Source organism: Populus nigra, chromosome 6 (genome assembly GCF_951802175.1).
Source record: "Populus nigra chromosome 6, ddPopNigr1.1, whole genome shotgun sequence".
NCBI classification, from domain to species: domain Eukaryota; kingdom Viridiplantae; phylum Streptophyta; class Magnoliopsida; order Malpighiales; family Salicaceae; genus Populus; species Populus nigra.
The window spans coordinates 13,419,634-13,440,565 of NC_084857.1; the positions used below are offsets into that span (position 1 = coordinate 13,419,634).

The following is a 20,932-nucleotide window of genomic DNA, read 5'->3' on the forward strand; positions in this document are numbered from 1 at the left end:
CAATTAATGAATGCAATAGACCCTTTTAAACCCAAAATTTGACCCTAAAATAAATGTCATTCAAATGACCTGAAATTTTATATTTAGTGTGATTTCACCCAAAATAACCTTAATATCAATTTTGAGTTAATTCCGATGTGTTTTGGTACGTAGACGCGAAACAGATGCGAATCAACCCCTTTTAACTCAAAAATATGTTTTCTAATATGTAACTATTTTTTTTACTAAGAAGAAACACAATTACCATAAATAAACAAAGAAAAATGTAAGAAGAAAAAGAAAACTGATAAAAACTAATTTAAGCAATTCTGACTGAAACAAAGAATAATGAAGAAGAAACAAACACAAAAACAAATAGATAACGACAACAAGAAATATATAACCTGATTTTGGAGCCTAACTCTGATACCAACTGATGAAAACCTCATGATCATGTGTTCAGACAACCCACAACAAAGATGATAACTTTCTAAATAAAGTTGAGTAATTAGGTTTGGTTGAACTTTGACATAGAGTTTGGAGTGGCGTGTTATTGTTTTGTGTGTTGGTGTGGCACATGTTCATGGAGGAGGTGCGGTTGGGCTCATATAATTATTTTTTTCTTTTCTCTTTCTTTTTTCTCCTAACCTAGAAATTTGTGTTGGCCCTTTTAAAAATTAGATAAAATCCTTCAGTTTTTATTTTTATCAATTTTGGTCCTCATTATTTTGATTACTCTTTGTTTTGCTTTAATGCCTTTTGAAGTTTACTTTCTTTTTTCAATTTCATCCTTAGGTATTTTTTTTATCCAGTTCGGTCCTCATTTTTTTTATTTCTCTTTTTTATGTTTTACCCTTTTTATTATTATTTTTTAATTTCATCCCTCATCATTTTATTTATTTTTATTTTTTTATCTAATTTTGGCCCTCATTCTTTTGATTGTTATTTCCTTATCCTTCTATTGATTTTTTTTCATCTTGTCCCTCAATATTTTATTTAATTTTTTCTTTTTATTGAATCTTGATCTTCATTCTTTTAATTGCTCTTTTTATTTTGTTTTTAAATTTGTTTTTTTTCAATTTAGTCCCTCAACATTTTATTTTATTTTATTTATTTATTATCCAATTCTAGTCTTCATTCTTTTAATTGATTTGTTCTTATCCTTTTTATTAATTTGTTTTTTTTTCAAATTTGTCCCTCAACTTTTTATTTTATTTATTTTTTATTCAATTTTGGTTCTTATTCTTTTAATTGCTCTTTTTTTTACCATTTTTCTTATTTCTGGGGTTATCTTGGGTTAGTTAAGTTAACTCGGGGTAACTTGAGTTTTTTTCATGTGTTTTTTATATATAATTTAACCCTGATCCTTTTTTCTAGGTCATTTTTTTAAAATAATTTTTTTAATCCGGATCCCATGTTGTAAGTGATGGGTTAGTAGAGTGAGCTCAGGTTGACTCATGTTTTTTTCTTTGATATTTTTTTTTAAATTGATTTTTTTTAATTTCATCATTTGAGATCAAGTTATTGGACCTTAAACTTAGTTTTTTTTCCCGCTTTCCATTATATAGGGTATATTAATCTCATATACCATGTGTTCGTCAAATTAACACGGGTTAACTCAGGTTATCATCGTCATAATTTTTTTATGTTTGAAAAAGTAACTCGACATGTGGAGTAGGGCGGAAAAAAAAGTTAATAACTATTTCAAAGTGGATTTTATTTCTAGAAAGATAAAAATATAGAAATATTTGGTGCATATTTTCCAGCTAGTGAAGAAGAGCAAGAGAAGGCAATAAAAGACTTATTGGAAGAGCTAAATGAGCAAGGGCTAGGAGACAAGACGTTTTTTAGTGGCAACACCATAAAATATGATTGACATTTCTCATGGTGCATTAACTTGTTTGTTCGAAGCCATGGAAGAAGCAGCGGGTGTAGAGGTATTGGAACCTAGCGCATTCCCTCGTTTGCATACTTGGGCTAAAAATTTTGAAGGACGTAGCTGTGATCAAAGAAAGTGTTCCTATTAATTATTTAATAAAATTAATTTTTTAAAAAAATTAGATATGAATGAAAATAAGAATAAAATTCATGACCTACTAAGCTAAGAGTGATAAAATTTATTATTCTTGATAGGTGATTTTATTCTCTCTACGACTTGACTTATTTTTGGATCAAAAAATTTATATTTTTAATTTAATAATAAGGAGAATCATAATTAACAAATTAAATTTATCAATAATATTGATGGGCCAGTCACGTAAAATATTTGACCAGCAATAGCTACATCACCATTATTATTAGCATGTCAACGAGAAATACAAGGTTTACACACACACGAAACAGAAACCATACATGAAGAAGAAAGATGAGACAAGACAAGCATGGAATTGGGATTCAGAAGCATTATAAAGGCTAGCTCTTGGCTAGTCTCTTCATGGAGTCAGTCCTGTAGGCCAGCATCTTATCGTAGGCAGGGATGTTTTCTTTAACCACAGGAAGTTCGACGAAATTCTTAGCCCAGGCGTGCAACCGAGGCAAAGTGGCTGGTTCCAACACTTTCACACCTTTTGCTTCTTCCAAGGCTGCAAACCAATAACCCAACACTCCAAATGAGATGTCTACGAGATTTATACTTTCACCGCCGAAAAACTTCTTATCTCCAAGACCTTGCTCCTCCAAGATTTTCAGCCACTCCACCAATTCTTTTGCTGCCTTCTCGAGCTCTTCTCCGCTACCATGGTAAAATTCTCTAAAGGAAGCACCCTAAATAACCAAAGCGTTTGATTATTTCTTGAATATAATAAAACAAAAAAATAGAATAATAAAAATTAAAAGTTTTTAAGAAAGCTAGTGAAGAGAAATCAATCCGATTTAATTACCAGTAACTAAAATAATGATTGGTTCTGGCTTTCGACTTGATAACAAATATATGTTTTACATGTAACCAGTAATTCTTTCACCCAATTACTAGGACTAAATTGAAATCTTGGAATCAATTTCTCTTTCCTTAGGACTGCAGCCTACCAAGTAGCAGATAAAACTAAAAGATTTCAGGAAACAGAAACAGTTGAATGAAAAATATACGATGAGACCTGTAACTAGATCGATACCCTCACCTTGATAACTCCATACTGGATCCAGAACCGAGCCATGGCCCTCTCATAAGGGTCCTTGGGAAGCAATGGGTTTTCAGGCCATGTTTCTTCGATGTATTCAAGGATAACAAGAGACTCCGCAATTGGTTTGCCACCATGAACAAGAACTGGGATCTTCTTGTAAACCGGGTTGTACTTCAAGAGCGATTCACTCTTGTTAGAAAGGTCTTCTTCTATGTATTCATACTCCACACCTTTTAATTTCAGAGCCCATATGATTCTGTGACTAAATGGGCTCGGCCAAAAGCCATATAGCTTCACTTCTGCCATTGTTTTGATGAGGTCAGGATGCAAGGTCTGCTGCTATGGAAACCCATTTTATAAGTTGTTCTACGAATTTAATTTAATTTAATGTGTTGATATTTTTAAATTATTTTGATGTATTAATATTAAAAATAAATTAAATAAAATAAAAAATTATTTAAATAAAAAATACTTTAAATAATAACATTTCCTGCAATTCATACTCGCTCCCCACATCTGTTAGAAACTTTATAGGCTGTGGATTTTGACTCTGAACATATACATGCATGTCTTGTCTTCGGATTAGGTGGTGGATATGGAGTTGTGGACACATCACTTATGAACCCGTGTGATTTTCGTAGAAATTTCGATGCCCTGCTCCAAGAACTTACATCATTATCAAGATATTAATTATTTAAAAATTTGGAAAAGCAGAGAAATTAACTATTCCCACGTTGACTGCTCTTTTTATTTTGTTAACCTTCTGCTAAGAATCTATTGACTGTTGAAACAATCTTAATTTACCAAAATAAACCGTTGATTTAGACACATAAGGCAGCTGCCTTTAATTTCTAGTGGTGATGGTAGCAAGCATGAGGTGATTTGACGGACATGCCACTGTTTTTTTTTTAAAAAAAATATTTTAGTATTTGTTTTTTAAAGTATTTTTTATTTAAAAATATATTAAAATAATATATATTTTTTATTTTTAAAATTTATTTTTAATATTAACATATTAAAAAATCTAAAATTATATATAAAAAATATCTTTAAAACATAAAAATAAACAAAAAGAATTAAAGTAGTCAAAAAGCTTGATCATGGTCAGGGAAGGTTGTGTAAAAAATTACTAGTAATCTGAACCAAATGTAAATGCTATTTTTTTTTTTTTTTGCCTTTGCCTAGACCCAAGTCTGAGCTTCTCTTAGGACCTCTTTTCTTTAAAGATTTGGATTGCCTCGCAGAGTTTATACTTAACTCTTTTAACTTTTTACTGTATATGTTCCCATAAAATCTTGTGATCTTTCGAATGAGATTAAGAGTTTTTGAGATAACAAAATACGATAATTAAAGGTTATTTAAAATTATTTTTTCATTCACTCGTAACTTGGAAGTTGATGTTTTATGGTAAAAAAAACTTCTTGGAGAATAAATTCTAACATATTTTTAACTTAAAAGTAAATAGATCTCATTTTTAATTTTATCTTAAATGTGTATATTAACTATATTTTAAAACAAAATTTTTAAGACTTTATACATGTATGCAAGTGAGGAAAAGTGTGTTTATTTTTATGTTAAAAAAATATTTTTGAAATTTATTTGAGTTTTTGTTTTGAAAGATTGTATGATATTGAAGAGGCTGAAAATTTTATAATAAAAGTTAAAAATGCTTTATTAAGGTTGTTTGATTATTATATGAATGTTTATGAGAATATTAAAGGTATTTATAGTGTTATACCTAGCATAAATAAGGATGTTAATGTGATTTAATAGTGGTAGATGATGATATGTTAGATGACTTAGTTATAAAATACAAGATTCTTTCTAAAATGGCACAATACGTATTGGTATTTATAGTTGTTTTTGAATTAGCATTCAATACTATTTTAATATATTAAATCCATTTCGAAGTTTTTTTATCTTTATCAAAAGTGCAAATATTTTTTTGTTGTCAAAATTGATTGAGTTTAACATCAATTTCAATTAATATTAGAATTTTTATGGATTATATTAAAATTATTGTTATCCCAATTATAAACCAACAAAAATAGATTTTGGAGCATATGTTAACTTCCAATCCCTCGTGATTATTATGCTTATCAAAACGTTACTGAAATTATTGTTTTATGATTTTGGTTAATTAAATTAAACATTTGTCAATCTCCATTCTAAGAAATAGAGGTAGGTTAACGAGTTCTTTTATTCCTTCATTACTTCCTTCACTCATGGAAGGTAACAAAACGAGTACACGGGACTCGAAGACGGGCCCAGGCCTATCACAACGACCAGCTGAAAGACGACACGAATGCAATAAAGAGACAGACAAGACACGAAACAAGAGGTCCTGAACACTGAAAAACGCACCACAGTTCCCGTTATTATCTGTATCGCCGCAGCGATCAGGCAGATGCAGCCAATATTGCTTCTCTGCGACGCTTAAAGAAGGTAACCGACCAGCCCCTATCTGGAAGGTTTTCTTTAATTATAGGCGCTTGCTTGAAGTTTTGAATCCAGGCATGCAGGCGAGGAAACTTGTGGGCTTCAAATATTACTCCTTCTCCTACTACTTCTTCAATGAGTTCCAACCAATAAATAACAGAACCAAAGGCTATATCTGCTATCCCTATACTGTCTCCACCAAAAAATTTCTTCTCCCCTAACCCGTGTTCTTCAACGTTTTGCAACATTTCCAGGGTTTCCTTCCTTGTCTTCTCAAGCTCTTCCCCTTTAGCAAGAAACATTCTCCGCACTGATGTGCCCTGAAGCCAGAATAAACCACGACATTAATCACTGGAAACTAAATGGAGTACCAAAGAAAATTAAGCTTAACAAGTCCAGTTTTTTAGTATTGTACGAATCATGAAATATATAATAATGTCTGCACGCTGTACCTTATCCTCGGCAAATTTGACCCAGAAACGAGCCAGAGCTCTCTCGTAGGGGTCATTTGGCAGAAATGGATTTTGGGGCCACATCTCATCGATGTATTCGACAATGATCATGGACTCGCAAACTGGCTTATCGCCATGGAGAAGCACCGGCATCTGCTTGTGAACAGGGTTATACTTGAGAAGCAGCGGGCTTTTATTGGTGAGATCTTCTTCTATAAACTCATATGGAATAGCCTTTAATTTTAGAGCCCATATCACTCGGTAAACAAATGGGCTGGGCAATGCTCCAAGCAGCTTCACTCTTTCCGCCATGACTGAGAGGTTTGTGGTGATCCTTCATCGTTACCTTCCACGCTCCTTTACAGTGTTAACTAGTTACATGTCCCGCGCGATGTTACGGGTTAATTATTTTTTGTATTTTAAAAATAGTTAAGATCTAAAAATATTAGATTTTTTTACAAAGTTATACTCAAGAGTCTCAGGTTTGGTTGCAACGCCTGATCCAAGAGTAATGTTTATAATATTAATAATAACATTAAACTTGGGTTAACTCTTAAAATAAAAGTGTCTGGATTGCAATACCAGATCCAATAACATTGGACATGGATCTGGCTGCAAGGTTGTGTCATAAAAGTATGATAATTTAATAAATTAGTTTAAAAAAACCAACATGAAGAAAAAAACTAATGAAAAAAAAATATGAATTAATTGGGTTAACCCTTTAAACCAGATTAACCCGTCATACCTCGAATTTGCATCGTGAAAGCTTGATAGTTAAAAAGAAAAAAACAAATTAATGGGTTAACCCAGAATTAACTGGGCTAACTCGTCAAACCAGGTTAACCTGTCAAACCCAGAATCCGTGTAATGAAAGTTTGATAACTAAATAGAAAAAAATTTAACATTAACAATTTAAATTAAACAAAAAAATTAATTAAAAAAAGCATCAGCTTTTTCACAGTGGATTGCATTGTGCAGTTCACAGTCAAAGGCATAGAAAAAAACTAAAGGCATCAGTCGAGAACTACTTAGAAAAAAATTTAATATTAATAAACTAAATTAATTAAATAAAATTAATTAAAAATAAAAAAGAAAAGAAAAAAAACCTCTAAGAAGAAAAAAACTAAATAGAAAGAAATTTAACATTAACAAACTAAACTAAACGAAACGAAAAAAATAATTAAAAAGCAAAAAAAAGCAAAAAATAAAATAAAATTCATGTTAACTCGTCAAACCAAGTTAACCCGTTAAACCCGGGATCTGTATCATGAATGTCTGGTAACTAAATAAAAAAAAGTGAATATTAACAAACTGAACTAAACAAAAAAAAATAATTAAAAAAAAAAAATCCGGGTTAACTCGTCAAACCATGTTAATCTGTTAAACCCAGTATTTGTGTCATGAAAGTCTGATAACTAAATAAAAAAAATTAACATTAACAAACTAAATTAAACAAAAATATTTATGAAAATAATAATAATAAAAAATTGACGGGTCAACCCGGAATTAACTGGGTTCACCCGTGAAACCAGGTTAACCCGTAAAACTTGGGATATGTGTCATGAAAGTCTAATAACTAAATAGAAAGAAATTTAACATTAACAAACTAAACTAAGCGAAAAAAATTAATTAAAAAAATAAAAAAGCATAAAAAAATCTCAAAAAGCATAAAAAAACAACAAAAAAAAGTTAGATAACCTTAAAAAAAATAAAAAAAAAACTAAAGAAGAAGTCAGTGTTTTATTGTGGACTGCACAGTGCAATCCACAGTAAAAACACTCACTCCTTGTAGTTATACTTAAATTCAATGGAAGGGGCTTGCTTGGGCAGCAATTCAACTTTGCCTCTCAAGGAGTTTTTCTATTCCATGTTGATGTATTTGCTTACGTGATCATATTCATAAAAAATGTATTTATATAATCTATTCGCCAAAATCAGAGATTGAAGATGCTAAAACATTATCTAATTAAATTAAATATATTATATTTCTCCTCTTTTCTTTATGCTCAAGTTCAATCATGTTTTAAGTTTAATTATATTTTTTCTGGGAATTTTCCTCAAATAAAATATTGAGCCCGTTCACGTTACCGTTTACGTTTCTTCAAAAATACACTAAGTAAACATTTGGTTAATAAAAAAAAGTTGCTTAATGTGCATGGATCCTACAACAAATTACATGCGAAATGCTGGGAGATGAAAAATAGCAAACTATTGCTTTTTTTTGCGCGACTAAGAAATTTAACCATGCTACACTGTTTAGTGAACAGTAGAGTATGGTTTAGTGAACAGGGAAGGCATGCTTTACTATTCACTGAACAATAGAGCAGTGAACAGTGCAGCATAGCTACACTGTTCCAGCCGGACCAGTTCCGGTCCAACGCGTAAAATGCATTAAACCGTGTCCGATCTAGTAAAATAAAAAAAATATTTTTTATTTTTTAATTATGTTTTATTCACTTAATGATGAAATATTTGTAGAATTTGATCACAATTCTAATTTGTTCCTGATTATATTTTACAAGTTATGTTATTGCGTGTTAAAGAAACCAAGAAAATTATCGGATGTATTTCAGACGTGATGAAATTATAGATAGTTCAATGGAATAATAAAAAAATATTTTATATAAAGTATTATTTATTTCATAATGTAATAACAATAGTTAAATCTACAATATTTAAATTAAAAACAATTAATATTAATATATATATTTTTAAATTATTTTATAATCTCAATTTCAAAAGCATTATTAACTAAATATATTAAACTACTTTTCATTTAACCTTAATTTTAACCATAATTTTAACCAAATATATATTTTTTCAAACCAACTTCAACTAAAAATATTTTTTATTAAATATTTTTTTTAAATCATAACCACAATACAAAACACACTCTTAGGTTACGTTTGTTTTAAAAAATATCAGTAACTTCACGGCAATAATCTCGTCCGTAGCTGCTAACGGATGAAAGTTCCATCCCAAGGAAATATCTGCGAGCAATTCTGTCACAGCGGAAATTTTGTCCTCCTAGTCCTAGCCCCTGTACTTCTACGGTTCTCAAGGTCCGCAGGGTGTCATTTATTAGCTTTTCTTTGGGTATATAGAATGTCGGAAATATTATTTTTTAATTTTTTTAAATATATTAAAATAATATAAAATTTATTTTTTTAATTATTTTCTTATCAATACATAAAAACAATTTAAAAATATTAAAAAATAAATTCAATCTCAATTTTAAACGGGAGATAAGCTAATAAAAGTACTGCTTGCACTTGAGTTCATTTTCAAAGACAACCTATTTTAAAAAAGATAAAAAAAATAGTAAAATACATGCTAGACGAGATTTTCATTCTAAAAAAAATATCAATAAGTTTACTTTTAAGAAATAATTAAAAATAATTAATAATTAAATTTCATGATTGATTTTTTTAATATCAATAAGTTAATTTTTATAATTCATATTCCAAACAAGTTTATCTTTAATTATGATATATATATTATCCTCTATATATTCTTTAAAAAATCACCACTCAAGTGGTTTTTATTCTCTTTCTTTTTAGTTTTCTTAAAAAAATTAAATTATTTTAATATTTTTTTCCTCACCTTTAAAATAGTTAATTTTTGTAATCAATTCTTCTTGTATTACTATTATTTTAAAACTTTCAAAAAAAATATATAATTATGATGGTGATTTATTTTTTTAAAATAAATTTATGTGTACCTTTTTCTCAATTGTACATATATATAAAGAACTCATGTTTAAGTTTAAATAATTTAGATTAGAGGTTAGAAAAAAAATTAAAAAATTGATTAAATTGATAAAACAAAAAATTAATAAAAAATTTAATTAAAATATTTTAAAAATATTTGGTTTGATTCGGTTTTATAAGTTTAAAATTAAAAAACCAAATAAAATTTTTTTTTTATCTTAAATGTGTATAGTAATTATATTTTAAAACAAAATGTTTAAGACTTCATACGTGTATGCAAGTGAGGAAAAGTGTGTTTATTTTTATGTTCAAAAAATATAAAAAATATTTTTTATATTTTTGTATCATCAATGCACTCAAGAATCACCGTAGACTCCGCTAATGGGTTTCCATCATTAACAAGCACTGGGATATTTTTTACTGGGTTGCACTGCGAAATCGAGTTGCTCTTGTAGTCTTGTTAGAGAGATCGTCTTCTTCACACTCATAGCTAACGCCCTTTAGTTTTACAGCCCAGATAACCCGCTGGCTGAATGTGGGTATTGATCATTGCAGGATTTTCTTCTTGCAAAGTAATGGAGAATTAGAAGATCAATAATCAAAGTTAGGCTCCATGATTTGATGAAGTATTTTTTTTTATCCATGGGAGATTCTGTTCAAGTTGAGATTGCATTTGAAAATTCTAAATAAGTTGGAGGGTTATTGGCTTTCTTTCATATAGATCACAGAGAATTTATTCTAGGATGCAAGTACTGGGGCTTTCCAGCTGAAAAGAAGAAATTGAAAGGAAAAAAAAAAACGATCACAAGGTTCATGGATATCTCCAAGATAATAGATCAGGTACAATAATTTAACGTCACTGGATAATCTTAGCTTGTAATCTAGTCTCCACAACATAAAGGTCTTGCTTGGTGATCCTGATCAGGATAAATATATATCCAGATTTCCCCTGGTTCCTGCATGGATCACACATTGGGCTACTAGACTTCTAGTGATCATGACCTACATAGACGGGTCCGAGAGAAACATCTGCCTTAAGCGTCTAAAATGCACCAGCACTCTCTCACGATCAGGAAGGTTCTCTTTTATCACCGGAATTTCTTTAAGGCGCTGAATCCAGGCATGTAAGCGAGGCAAAGTGCTTGGTTCCACCAATTTCACACCAACCATTTCTTCCGAGGCTTCAAACCAGTGAGCCAGCCACCCATATGCTATATCTACCATCCCAATGTTTTCCCCTCCGAAAAACTCTTGTCTCCGAGGCACTGCTCTTCCAGGATTTTTAGCACTTCTTCTTTTGCTGCCTTCTCTTTCTCTTCTTCAGTTGCTCGGAAAAATGCAAAAAATGTCATGCCCTGGATAATCAAGGATATGTTTTCTCTCAGCTTGATCTTAAAGGCCAAAAATATAAGAAGATTGGAGCTATAATCAATGAAAAACTGGAACTTTGTGTTCCGAATAAGATCCAGAAAATAACTACCATACTGATGAATTCTTGCACAAAGAACTCGAAAAATTATTGAACTTTCATGTTTTTTTACTATTACGCAAATAATTCATAGCAAAAAAGAAATGAATAGAGCAAGCAAGGATTACCTTGTCTATTCCAAATTGAATCCAGAATCGAGCTGTGGCCCTCTCGTAAGCATCTTTTGGTAGCAAAGGATGATCCGGCCACGTTTCTTCTATGTATTCAAGAATAACCATGGACTCCACAATTGGTTTTCCGCCATGAACAAGTACCGGAACCTTCTTATGAATCGGGTTGTACTGCAATAGTGCTTGACTTTTGTTGGAAAGGTCTTCTTCTACGTACTCATATCTGATACCCTTTAGTTTCAGTGCCCATATCACTCTGTAGCAGTACGGGCTAGGCCAGAAACTATGCAGCTTCACTTCTTCCATTGTTTTTGAGAGATCTGGGCCAAAAAAGTCTAGTTGCAGAGCAAGTCAAAGTCTACAAGCAAACTAGATAGGTGGCACACGGCTGTCGGTTTCTTTCCTAACCCAAAAACATAATGTTAAAGCGTTCCCCACGTATTTAAAGCAAAATAAAATATTATGACTCGGTTATAGATTTTAATATCGAAGGACGAAGAGAAATTGAAAAAAAAAAAAAAACCCAACCTAACCAGGGTTGGTATAACAACCTTGTGATAAAAAAAATAATTAAAAATTGAAAAGTAAATTTAATATATATATATATATATATATATATATATATATATATATATATATGATGTAAAAACTCTAAATTAATCTAAGCAACCATAACAAATGTGTTACCTCATGGTAGAAAGAAAAAAATGTTTATTTTTTTAATGAATTTAATGTTAAATGAAAAAATAAAAAAATAACAGAAATAAAAACATATGAAAATAATTAATATTAATCCGAGTTAAAATTTCATATTCGTGATCCGGATCATGAGATCGGAATCAATGCAAAAAAATTAACGGAGCTCAATTTTAAATAAATTAAATGTTGAAGGATGAAATTTTAAAAAAAATTAATTTTAAAAAAGGAACCAATGAAAAAGAAATAATTAAAAGAATAAGAGTCAAGTCTCACATAAAAATCAAATGATTATGAATGAAATTGAAAAAATATATTTTTTAAAAAATAAAAATTAAAAGAATGAAGATCAAATTTGATATAAATATCAAATGGAACGAAATATTAAGGGATAAAATTGAAAAAAAATCAAAACAAATAAAAAACAATCACAAAAATAAGAATTATAATTAAAATAAAAAGAAAATAGAGTATTACTCTTAATTTTGGCTCGACTTGTATGTTTTTCAAGGAAAAAAAAAGAGAAAATAAGAGGGAATTCGACCACAAGTTAACGCATCGCTTTAGTGGACGTGCCTCAACATTATTCTTTAAAAGAGACAGTATTCGATGTTTTTTGACAACTGGAAGACACTACCCACATTGACAGGTGCATTGCATGCACTATTAATTTTTCTCTGTTTTTTTAATTTAATTTATGTAAATACCATCCTTGACCCCATATGATATTAACTAAAAAATCATAATAAAAAAAACCAAAAAGCCTCTCAATCTTAGTTACAAATTATTTTATTGAAATGGTAATTTATGCCAAGAAAGAGAAAAATTTGAATACACCCATGTCCTAACGGTTAAGCAAAATCAATTTTGAGTATATTTTAGAAATTATATTGTGTAAATAAAAGGTTAAAAGATTTTTTTTCCTTCACTAAATCTGTGACAACAAGTGTATTTTGTGACAATATCATACTGCCCTTGAAAAGCTTAAATTATTAAGGATAAAATAATAATTTTATTATGGAAATTCATTATGAAATATGAGTGTATACACGGTTTGAAAATGACTTTTTTTAGAATTTATTTTACTAGTTTATCACCTACACTTTCTTAACTCTGAAAAGTAAAATGCACAAAGAACTAGTAAATTAGTCCTCGTGATTTTAAAAGCTAATATTTCCTCCATTTTTTTTAAAAAATATTTTATAACTTAATGGGAAAACTACTTATTTGATGCCAAATATTTATTATTTTCTCTTTGAGTACCTTTTCTTTAAAAATATTTACATATTCGAGTAAACTCACTCTCTCTCTATATTTTTTTTATTTGGGTACATGTTGTTGAGGTGTCTGTTATTTTGTAACAAATGGCAAAAATTACAAAATTATATTTTGGTCCTTGATTTGAAAAAATTATAGTTTGGATAGTGATTTTGGAAAAATTTGATATGGCTCCTGATTGCAAGAGATAGTTTTCTTTTAGATCCTAACATTAAATTTAGATTTATTCATGACTGAATAAAATTTTTATCGCTTCTATTTAAATTTTAAATTAACTATACTTCGCGTTGAAATATATTCAGGTATTTCAAATACAGCACATGCCACTTCTTTATAAAAGCAGTGGTTGAAATATATTCAGGTATAATTCTAAGTAATTGATGTAAACATATCCTTAAAAATATTTATAAAGTAGCATGTTGATTTGTGCTAATTTGCTTCTTTTTTCTTTCGCGGAAACTTTTTTTTGGCTTTTTATACTTTGAGCTGGATAAATACATGATGCAGGGATCTATAATTACTATAGAGTCGAGGGTGTTTTCAGAAATTTGTACAGAAATATGGATATTTTATAGGAATATACATAATGATCAGTTTGATTAAGTTCTCTTGTTCGAGAGATTTTCTAATCTGACAATTTGATGCTTAAAATGATTAAAATAGCCATTATATATAATTTATACCATAAGTCAATCACGTTTTCGGCCGGAGTAAATGTTTTCTTATGACTGTGTTTAACGCATACCTTGTTTTCGGTCAGTTTAACATGCACACCTTGTTCGCTACTGCATACATGTTACATTGTTCATGCTTAACAATGCAGTTTGGCTACACTGTTAATATAAACAGTGTTGTAATCCATTTTTGGATCCCCCACAAAATATATATATATATATATATATATATATATATAAAATATATATATAGCCAAAGGAGGTTAAGAAAAAATAACAGGAGGCAGAAGCGCTCAGAAAATAGTCGGAAAATTGGTCAATAAGGTTAAAAATACAAAGTTGGGATTTTTGACAATATATTCTTGGAGAAAGAGAGCCATGTTGAGAAGGAAAATTTGGAATTTGAGGAGGAAAGCCCAAATTTGGATGTTTATGGACTTGATTGGATTTTTAAATGAATTTATAGGGGATTTGATTGCAAGAAAAATTGATTTTTAAGTCAATTTGGGCTTTAATTAGAAGAAATTTAAGTTCTGGGGCCAAAATATATTTTTTAGGAATTTATTAGGTCAAATCAGGGGTTTAATTGCATAAATATTGAAGTTTAAGGGCCAATTAGGGACTTAATGGAAGAAATCCGAAACCAGGGACCAAATTGGAGAAGGCGCCCAAGTAGGGGGGCTGAAATTAATTGATTCAGGGGCCTAATTGAAGAAATTGGAAGTTATTTGATCAATTAAGGGCTCAATTGCATAATTCAGAGGCCAAAGACCAAAGTGAAAAACGCGGCCAAATATAGGGACGAGGTTCGAATTCGGCAGGGATACAATTGAAGGGACAAAAGATGATTGAGGGCTGCTTTGCAAATTGACGCGTTTTGGCGTCTTGCAGGACTTAAATGAAACGGCGCGTTTTGCCTAAAACGACGCCGTTTCATGTAAAAAAAAAAAAAAAAGAAGGACGGAACGGTGTCGTTTTGAACGACACTGTTCCTCTTTCTTCGTCCCCTGGACATGCAGCATGGGGGGGAGAAAAAAACATGGTTTCCTTTGTTATTTCTTTATAAAAAAAACACATTCCCTCTCTCCCTAGACCACACACCTCACCGACCCGAAGCCCCACGCCCTGGACCACCGACCGAAGCCATTGGCCGACCGGCCGTTCACACTGCCGAAAGCAAGGGAACGGCGCATGGCTGTCGCGGGTGGTGGCCGACCAGCCACCGCGAAACCCGCTCCCCATGGCGCACTAATGAAGGGCCCAACGCCCTTTCGCTCCTATAAATATAGAGCAAAAACGTAGAAAGGAGGGGAGGAGAAAAAACGGAAAAACAGAGGGGGAAAAGGAGAAGACCGAAAGAGAAAAGAGAGAGGGGAGAACGAAGGAGAGAAAAGAAAAAAGGACCCGAAGCAGGAAGAAAAAAAAACCAGAGGGAGGAGAGGACTAACCGAAAGGGAGAGGAACTGAAATTTGAGAAGAGAAAGCTAGAAACGGGTAGAAAAAATTGGAGAAGAAACAACCCCTGCACACCGTCCGAAAGGGTAGCGCCACCGCTTGACACCACCAGCCTCCGCCGCAGCACCGCCAGCGACGCACAACCTCCTCCGCGCCAGGTAATTCTTCTTCCTCCCTTCATCCCTGCATTTTTATTTCATGCCCTGCATGCAGAACGAATAACGTTCTGCATGCAGGAGGGCGGGGGGGAAATAATTCCCCCCGCCAGCGTAGCTGCTGGGCCAGGCTAGTCCTGGCCCAGCCCAGTCTTCTGGGCCGGGTCTGGCCCAGAAGAGAATAATAGTGTTGGGCCGAAATCGGCCCAACACCTTTGGGGCTGAGTCTGGCCTAGCCCAATTGGGTGGGCCGGACCAGCCCAGCCCATTTAATATTATATATTATATATATTATTTTGTTTTTGTTTTATATATATATATATATATATATATATATATATATATATATAAATTTTAAGAAAATTCTGAAAAAATTATTTCAAAACATATGTGATTTTCTGTAATTTTATTATTATTATTATTATTATTTTTTTATTAATATCGGTTGGTATTTTTATACTGTAAAGATACAATTCCGGTATTAAAATACCCGGTTTTCGTCAAAGCGTCAAAGATTTTCAAAAAAAAATGTCTTTTGCTTTCCAAAAATTTTCTAAATACATTTAAAAATATTTTCGATTTTTCTGCATATTTTTATCAAAGTGGATTAATATTTGGTTGTATTTTTATACTGTAAGAATACCAACCCAGTATTAAAAGACCTGATTTGCGTCAAAACATCAAAAAATACATAATTAAAAAAAAATGTTTTGTTTTAAAAATACAGCCTAGTATCTCCAATATATATATATATATATATATATTATAACATCATATTTTCATACAACAAAGAAAGATTAAAAAAAAACAATATATGTATTAACATGTATTTTGGGCTTTAATAACCAGTTTATTCAAGCCATGAGAACTAGGCCAATATTTCAAAAATTCTAAAAAAATCTTTTTGTCTTCTTTTAGTATTTGGGATTGCGAATTTATACGTAAAACGTATTCTTGTTATTAAAAATATGAGTTTTTTACATTGACGTTAGAATGGTTAGGCTTTACCCGATAAGATAAGGATCTCCTTATTGAGGAGGACTTTTCTTGAACCATAGACGGACCAACAACTAGGAAACACAACGAGACCTTAAATTTTATCAGGCAAATAAACAATGCAGCTTACCTTAGGTAGGGCGTATTTGGGGTGCTAATACCTTCCCTTTACGCAACCAGTCCCCGTACCCAATCTCTGAGACCAGTTAGGGTTCCTAGTGATCAAAATACTAGGTGGCGACTCCCATTCCATTTTCTACCAACAAAAGACAATATTTTTGTCTCCCCACATTTGCCAAATAGATACCATATACACTTTCCTAGATTTTAAAAAGTGGAATTTCGCCGCGACGCCGCGCACCCGCGACAAACAGTGTAGTCAGCTATACTGTTCCAGTCGGACTGGTTCCGGCTAGACCGGTTCCGGTTCAAAGTTTAAAATGCATAGAATCAGGTCCGACTCAGTAAATAAAAATTACTTTTTTTTAATTGTGTTTTATTTGAAAAACTAGTGTTTAACATTATTCAATGACACTATATAAATTTGACAGAGATCGTTTGATGACGTAACATTTGCAGAATTTGATCGCAATCTCAATTTTGTTCCTGATTATATTTTACCTAATGTTATTGCGCGCTTAAGAAACCAAAAAAATTGTAGTCCTTATCGGATATATTTCATACGTGATGGAATTGTAGATATTTCAATAGAATAATAAAAAATATTTTATATAAAGTATTATTTATTTCATGATGTAATAACAATAGTTAAATCTATAATATTTAAATTAAAAACCATCAATATTAATATATATTTTTTAAAATTATTTTATAACCTCAATTTCAAAAGCATTCTTAACCAAATACTTTAAACTACTTTTTGTTCAACCTCAATTTCAACCACAGTTTTAACTAAACATCTATTTTTTCAAACTAATCTCAACTAAAAGTACTTTTTATAAAATAATTTTTTTCAAATTACAACCATAACAGCTACCGCAATACCAAACACACTCTACAATAATTTCCATTCAAGATTACTGCATGACATTAATTTCCATTCAATCTTTATTCAATCACAAACACGTACTCGTGTCAAATTCATCACAGAAAAACAGGGATATCACTTGAGAAGAGGCGTGAGGTCGGGAAGGTTTTCTTTGATCACAGGATCTTCCTTGAAATCTTTGGTCCAGGAATGCAGACGAGGGAAGTTATGGCCTTCAAGCATCTTCAAGCCCTTTTTTGAATCAATGGCAACAAACCAGTGAGCAATTGCACCCAATGCTAAATCCACCAGGCCAATCTTCTGACCACCGAAAAACTTCTCGCTTATTCCATGTTCTTCGATCATTTTTAGCATCTCAGAGGCATCCTTGATGGCTTGCTTTTCTTCTTCTCCATTGGTACGAGCTATTCTCCATAGCATTGGGATCTCCTAACAGAGCAAAAGTCAGGAAACAGAGCAGCATCGGAGCAATCACACATCATTGCCCCCGTACGATACCCCGCTCTCATCTCATCACTTACTCATGAGCAGGTGCTGGATTGTGATTTAGATTTGAAGAATTTTCTGGGGGATTTTGTTATCCCTCTAATAGAAAATTCGTTACGCACGTGTTAACCAAATTTGACAGCTGATAAATAAATTGTCAGGAACAAGAATCAAAGCATACCTTATCCTCTGCAAACCTGAGCCAGAACCGAGCTACAGATTTCTCATAAGGGTCGGTGGGCAGCATGGGGTTCTGTGGCCAAGTCTCTTCAATGTATTCGAGGATTACCATGGATTCACAAATTGGTTTCCCATCATGAACAAGCACTGGGATCTTCTTGTGGACAGGGTTATGCTGTAGAAGCATGGGACTTTTATTGCGCAAATCTTCCTCTATGTATTCATACGGTATGCCCTTCAGTTTCAGCGCCCAAATCACTCTCCAACTATATGGGCTATTCCATGTCCCGTGCAGCTTCTTCACATCACCCATTATCAGGTGATTCTCAGAGGATCTTGAGTGATGAACTGATCAATTATGTATAATAGTGTATTAATTCTGTGGAGAAACTGGCTTAGTTTAGAGTTTGTGACTTTAAACAATGTAGCAATTATTGTTGATATATTACAACTGGTTTTTGTTTCCTTTGTTTGCCATATCTCGGAATTCAAAAATCAATTTAGCTGTCTAATCTTGGATTCTCCGATTAATTACAAGGAATCTCCGGACTCTACGAAGGGAAAACTATAGAGTACAGTGGTTTATGAAAGCAACCGGTGGATTTTCCTTCAGAAAATGTCGAGCTCTGCCGAACAAATCCATAATTTAACTGAGGTCACGAGACAATCATCAAATCAAGAGAATGTTTGTTTTTTTAATTCAAAAAATAATTTTAATTTTTTTAAATTAATTTTAAATAATTTTAATATGTTGATGTCAAAAATAAATTTTTAAAATTAAAAAATATTATTTTAATATATTTCTAAATAAAAATATTTTAAAAAACAACCACTATAATAATTTAAAAAACTACAAAACTCAACCTAAAGTGTTACCTTCGAAATATAACAATTTAGACGAGAAACTTGTTTTTACTTACATACTGCACAGATCAAATCTTTTTAATCTTTAAAAGCAGCATATATAACAGCATATATAACAGGACTTAATTTATGCCTAAACATCGGTCCAAGATACATATTGATCTGTGGATCAATAATATTTTTTTTTTAATATTTTAAATATCTTGAATTTAACAGAAAAAAAACTTTATATTTAATATTCTTGAATTTAACGATAATATCAAACCCAATAACATCGGGTTTTGTAATTGAGTGAGACCCAATAATTTTTGGTTTGGTAGTCAAGTCATACCTAATATTATTGGATCTAACTATCAAACCAGACTCAATAGCATTGTATTTAGCGGTTGAGTCAGACCCAACATCCATGGTTTTGGTATCTAAGCCAAGTCATTCCCCAACGCTTAGGACAAAATATTATGTTTCTAATTATTTTTTTAATTTCAAATATATCTCATATAAAGGATAATTTCACTTTAACTACATGCTTAACAAGTTTTTTTAATAAAGATAATTACATTATTATTTTATTGTGAATACACATTATTCTAATTCACAATTATTTATATCTTGATAAACATCCAAAGATGAACAGTAAAACTACCAGCAGTTTTAGTTTATAGTTAATATAAAAAAAAGTTGTAATTCAAGGACCCATATCCCTCCCGCGTCCTGATTGCTGGATAAATTAGCGTCATGGTGCCCTTCCTCCGAGAGGTTTAAAGTAGACCAGCATCTCGTCATGCCCTGGCAGATTTTCCTTGATTATGGGCTCGTCCTTGAAATTTTTTATCCATGTATGCAGGCGAGGAAATTTCTGAGGTTCAATCAGTTTTATTCTTGCCACTTCTTCCAAGTCTTCCAACCACTGGGCAATCCAGCCACAGGCTATGTCCACCAAGCTAATCTTGTCTCCGCAGAAAAATCTCTTCTTTCCCAGAGCATGTTCTTCAATGGTTTTTAGCATTTCCAAGCTGTCCTTCACTGCCTTTTCTTGCTCTTCTCCGCTGCTATGGAACATAATCCATACCGCAACACCCTATCACAACCAGTACAAAAAAAATAATAATCAGAATCTCTTTCATCGGGCATAGCTATCTCGTAACGAATCAAATGTTTGGTAGATTTCTAGGGGGGGAAAGAGGAAAAATAAACTAGCAGAAAGTTTTTTTTGGGGGGGGGGGGGGGTTATCGTATCTTCAACAAATTTAACCCAAAACCTGGCTATAGCTCTCTCATAAGGATCATCGGGCATCAGTGGAATTTGGGGCCAGGTTTGATTCGTAAACTGTTTTTCCCCCATGGATGAGAACTGGAATCTTTTGGTGGACTGGGTTTCATTGAAGAAGCAAGGGGCTTTTGTTGGAAAGATCTTCTTCTAAGTACTCGTATGGTATGCCCTTAAGTTTCAGAGCCGTTAACTATTACTAAAACTCATAAGTATTTCACTATAGCTTGAGCTACTATACACTATGAATAAATTTATTATGAATTGTATTGTTCTACACTACAACGTAAGTATTGTATACTATAAATACTTTCATTATAAACTGCACTGTTTGATAGGGCATATATGAGGTTACAGCCAACAAACTCTAAACGCTAAGTTAGAGGCACACTGTTAGGGCTCTAGGCGCGGGGACGCGCCAACGAAGGCACACTGCCTAGAATTCGGCAGCGATGGACAGCGGCAGCCTTGCATAGGCAGAAATGAATTCGGCAAGCAGCGTGCAATGATCTATGCGAGTCTTTGAGCTACGACTTGGCATGGATGTGGGGGCTTAGATACTGGACCTTCTAAG

The 20,932-nt window shown here is 32.0% G+C and overlaps 3 protein-coding genes and 2 pseudogenes across 3 annotated transcripts; all 5 read right to left on the bottom strand.

Moving 5' to 3' along the window:
• Positions 1-2,194: 2,194 nt before the first annotated feature.
• LOC133695993 (probable glutathione S-transferase) lies at positions 2,195-3,456 on the bottom strand. The gene is made up of 2 exons (XM_062117988.1): positions 3,096-3,456; positions 2,195-2,742 (listed from the first exon to the last, which is right to left on the bottom strand). Exons 1-2 carry the CDS (start codon positions 3,402-3,404, stop codon positions 2,392-2,394), a joined length of 660 nt encoding a protein of 219 aa, XP_061973972.1. The 5' UTR covers positions 3,405-3,456; the 3' UTR covers positions 2,195-2,391.
• Positions 3,457-5,280: 1,824 nt separating this feature from the next.
• Positions 5,281-6,349, bottom strand: LOC133696891 (probable glutathione S-transferase). Its single transcript, XM_062119184.1, has 2 exons — positions 5,990-6,349; positions 5,281-5,857 (listed from the first exon to the last, which is right to left on the bottom strand). Exons 1-2 carry the CDS (start codon positions 6,299-6,301, stop codon positions 5,498-5,500), a joined length of 672 nt encoding a protein of 223 aa, XP_061975168.1. The 5' UTR covers positions 6,302-6,349; the 3' UTR covers positions 5,281-5,497.
• Positions 6,350-10,485: 4,136 nt separating this feature from the next.
• LOC133696995 (glutathione transferase GST 23-like) lies at positions 10,486-11,740 on the bottom strand (annotated as a pseudogene).
• Positions 11,741-15,034: 3,294 nt separating this feature from the next.
• Positions 15,035-18,540, bottom strand: LOC133696836 (glutathione transferase GST 23-like). Its single transcript, XM_062119116.1, has 4 exons — positions 18,229-18,540; positions 17,680-17,990; positions 15,467-15,584; positions 15,035-15,223 (listed from the first exon to the last, which is right to left on the bottom strand). Exons 1-4 carry the CDS (start codon positions 18,538-18,540, stop codon positions 15,035-15,037), a joined length of 930 nt encoding a protein of 309 aa, XP_061975100.1.
• A 1,262-nt stretch (positions 18,541-19,802) lies between these two features.
• Positions 19,803-20,674, bottom strand: LOC133696839 (probable glutathione S-transferase; annotated as a pseudogene).
• Positions 20,675-20,932: the final 258 nt, after the last annotated feature.

Bases quoted from the DNA above. Each gene is read 5' to 3' on its own strand.
- LOC133695993 (XM_062117988.1), bottom strand. From the start codon at position 3,404: ATGGCAGAAGTGAAGCTATATGGCTTTTGGCCGAGCCCATTTAGTCAC. The intron at 2,743-3,095 runs GTGAGGGTATCG...TTGGTTATTTAG, and splicing joins TCCAGTATGGAGTTATCAAG to GGTGCTTCCTTTAGAGAATT.
- LOC133696891 (XM_062119184.1), bottom strand. From the start codon at position 6,301: ATGGCGGAAAGAGTGAAGCTGCTTGGAGCATTGCCCAGCCCATTTGTT. The intron at 5,858-5,989 runs GTACAGCGTGCA...TTCTGGCTTCAG, and splicing joins TCAAATTTGCCGAGGATAAG to GGCACATCAGTGCGGAGAAT.
- LOC133696836 (XM_062119116.1), bottom strand. From the start codon at position 18,540: ATGGGTGATGTGAAGAAGCTGCACGGGACATGGAATAGCCCATATAGT. The intron at 17,991-18,228 runs GTATGCTTTGAT...TTGCTCTGTTAG, and splicing joins TCAGGTTTGCAGAGGATAAG to GAGATCCCAATGCTATGGAG. The intron at 15,224-15,466 runs GTTGTTTCTTCT...CTATATTTATAG, and splicing joins CTTTCGGACGGTGTGCAGGG to GAGCGAAAGGGCGTTGGGCC.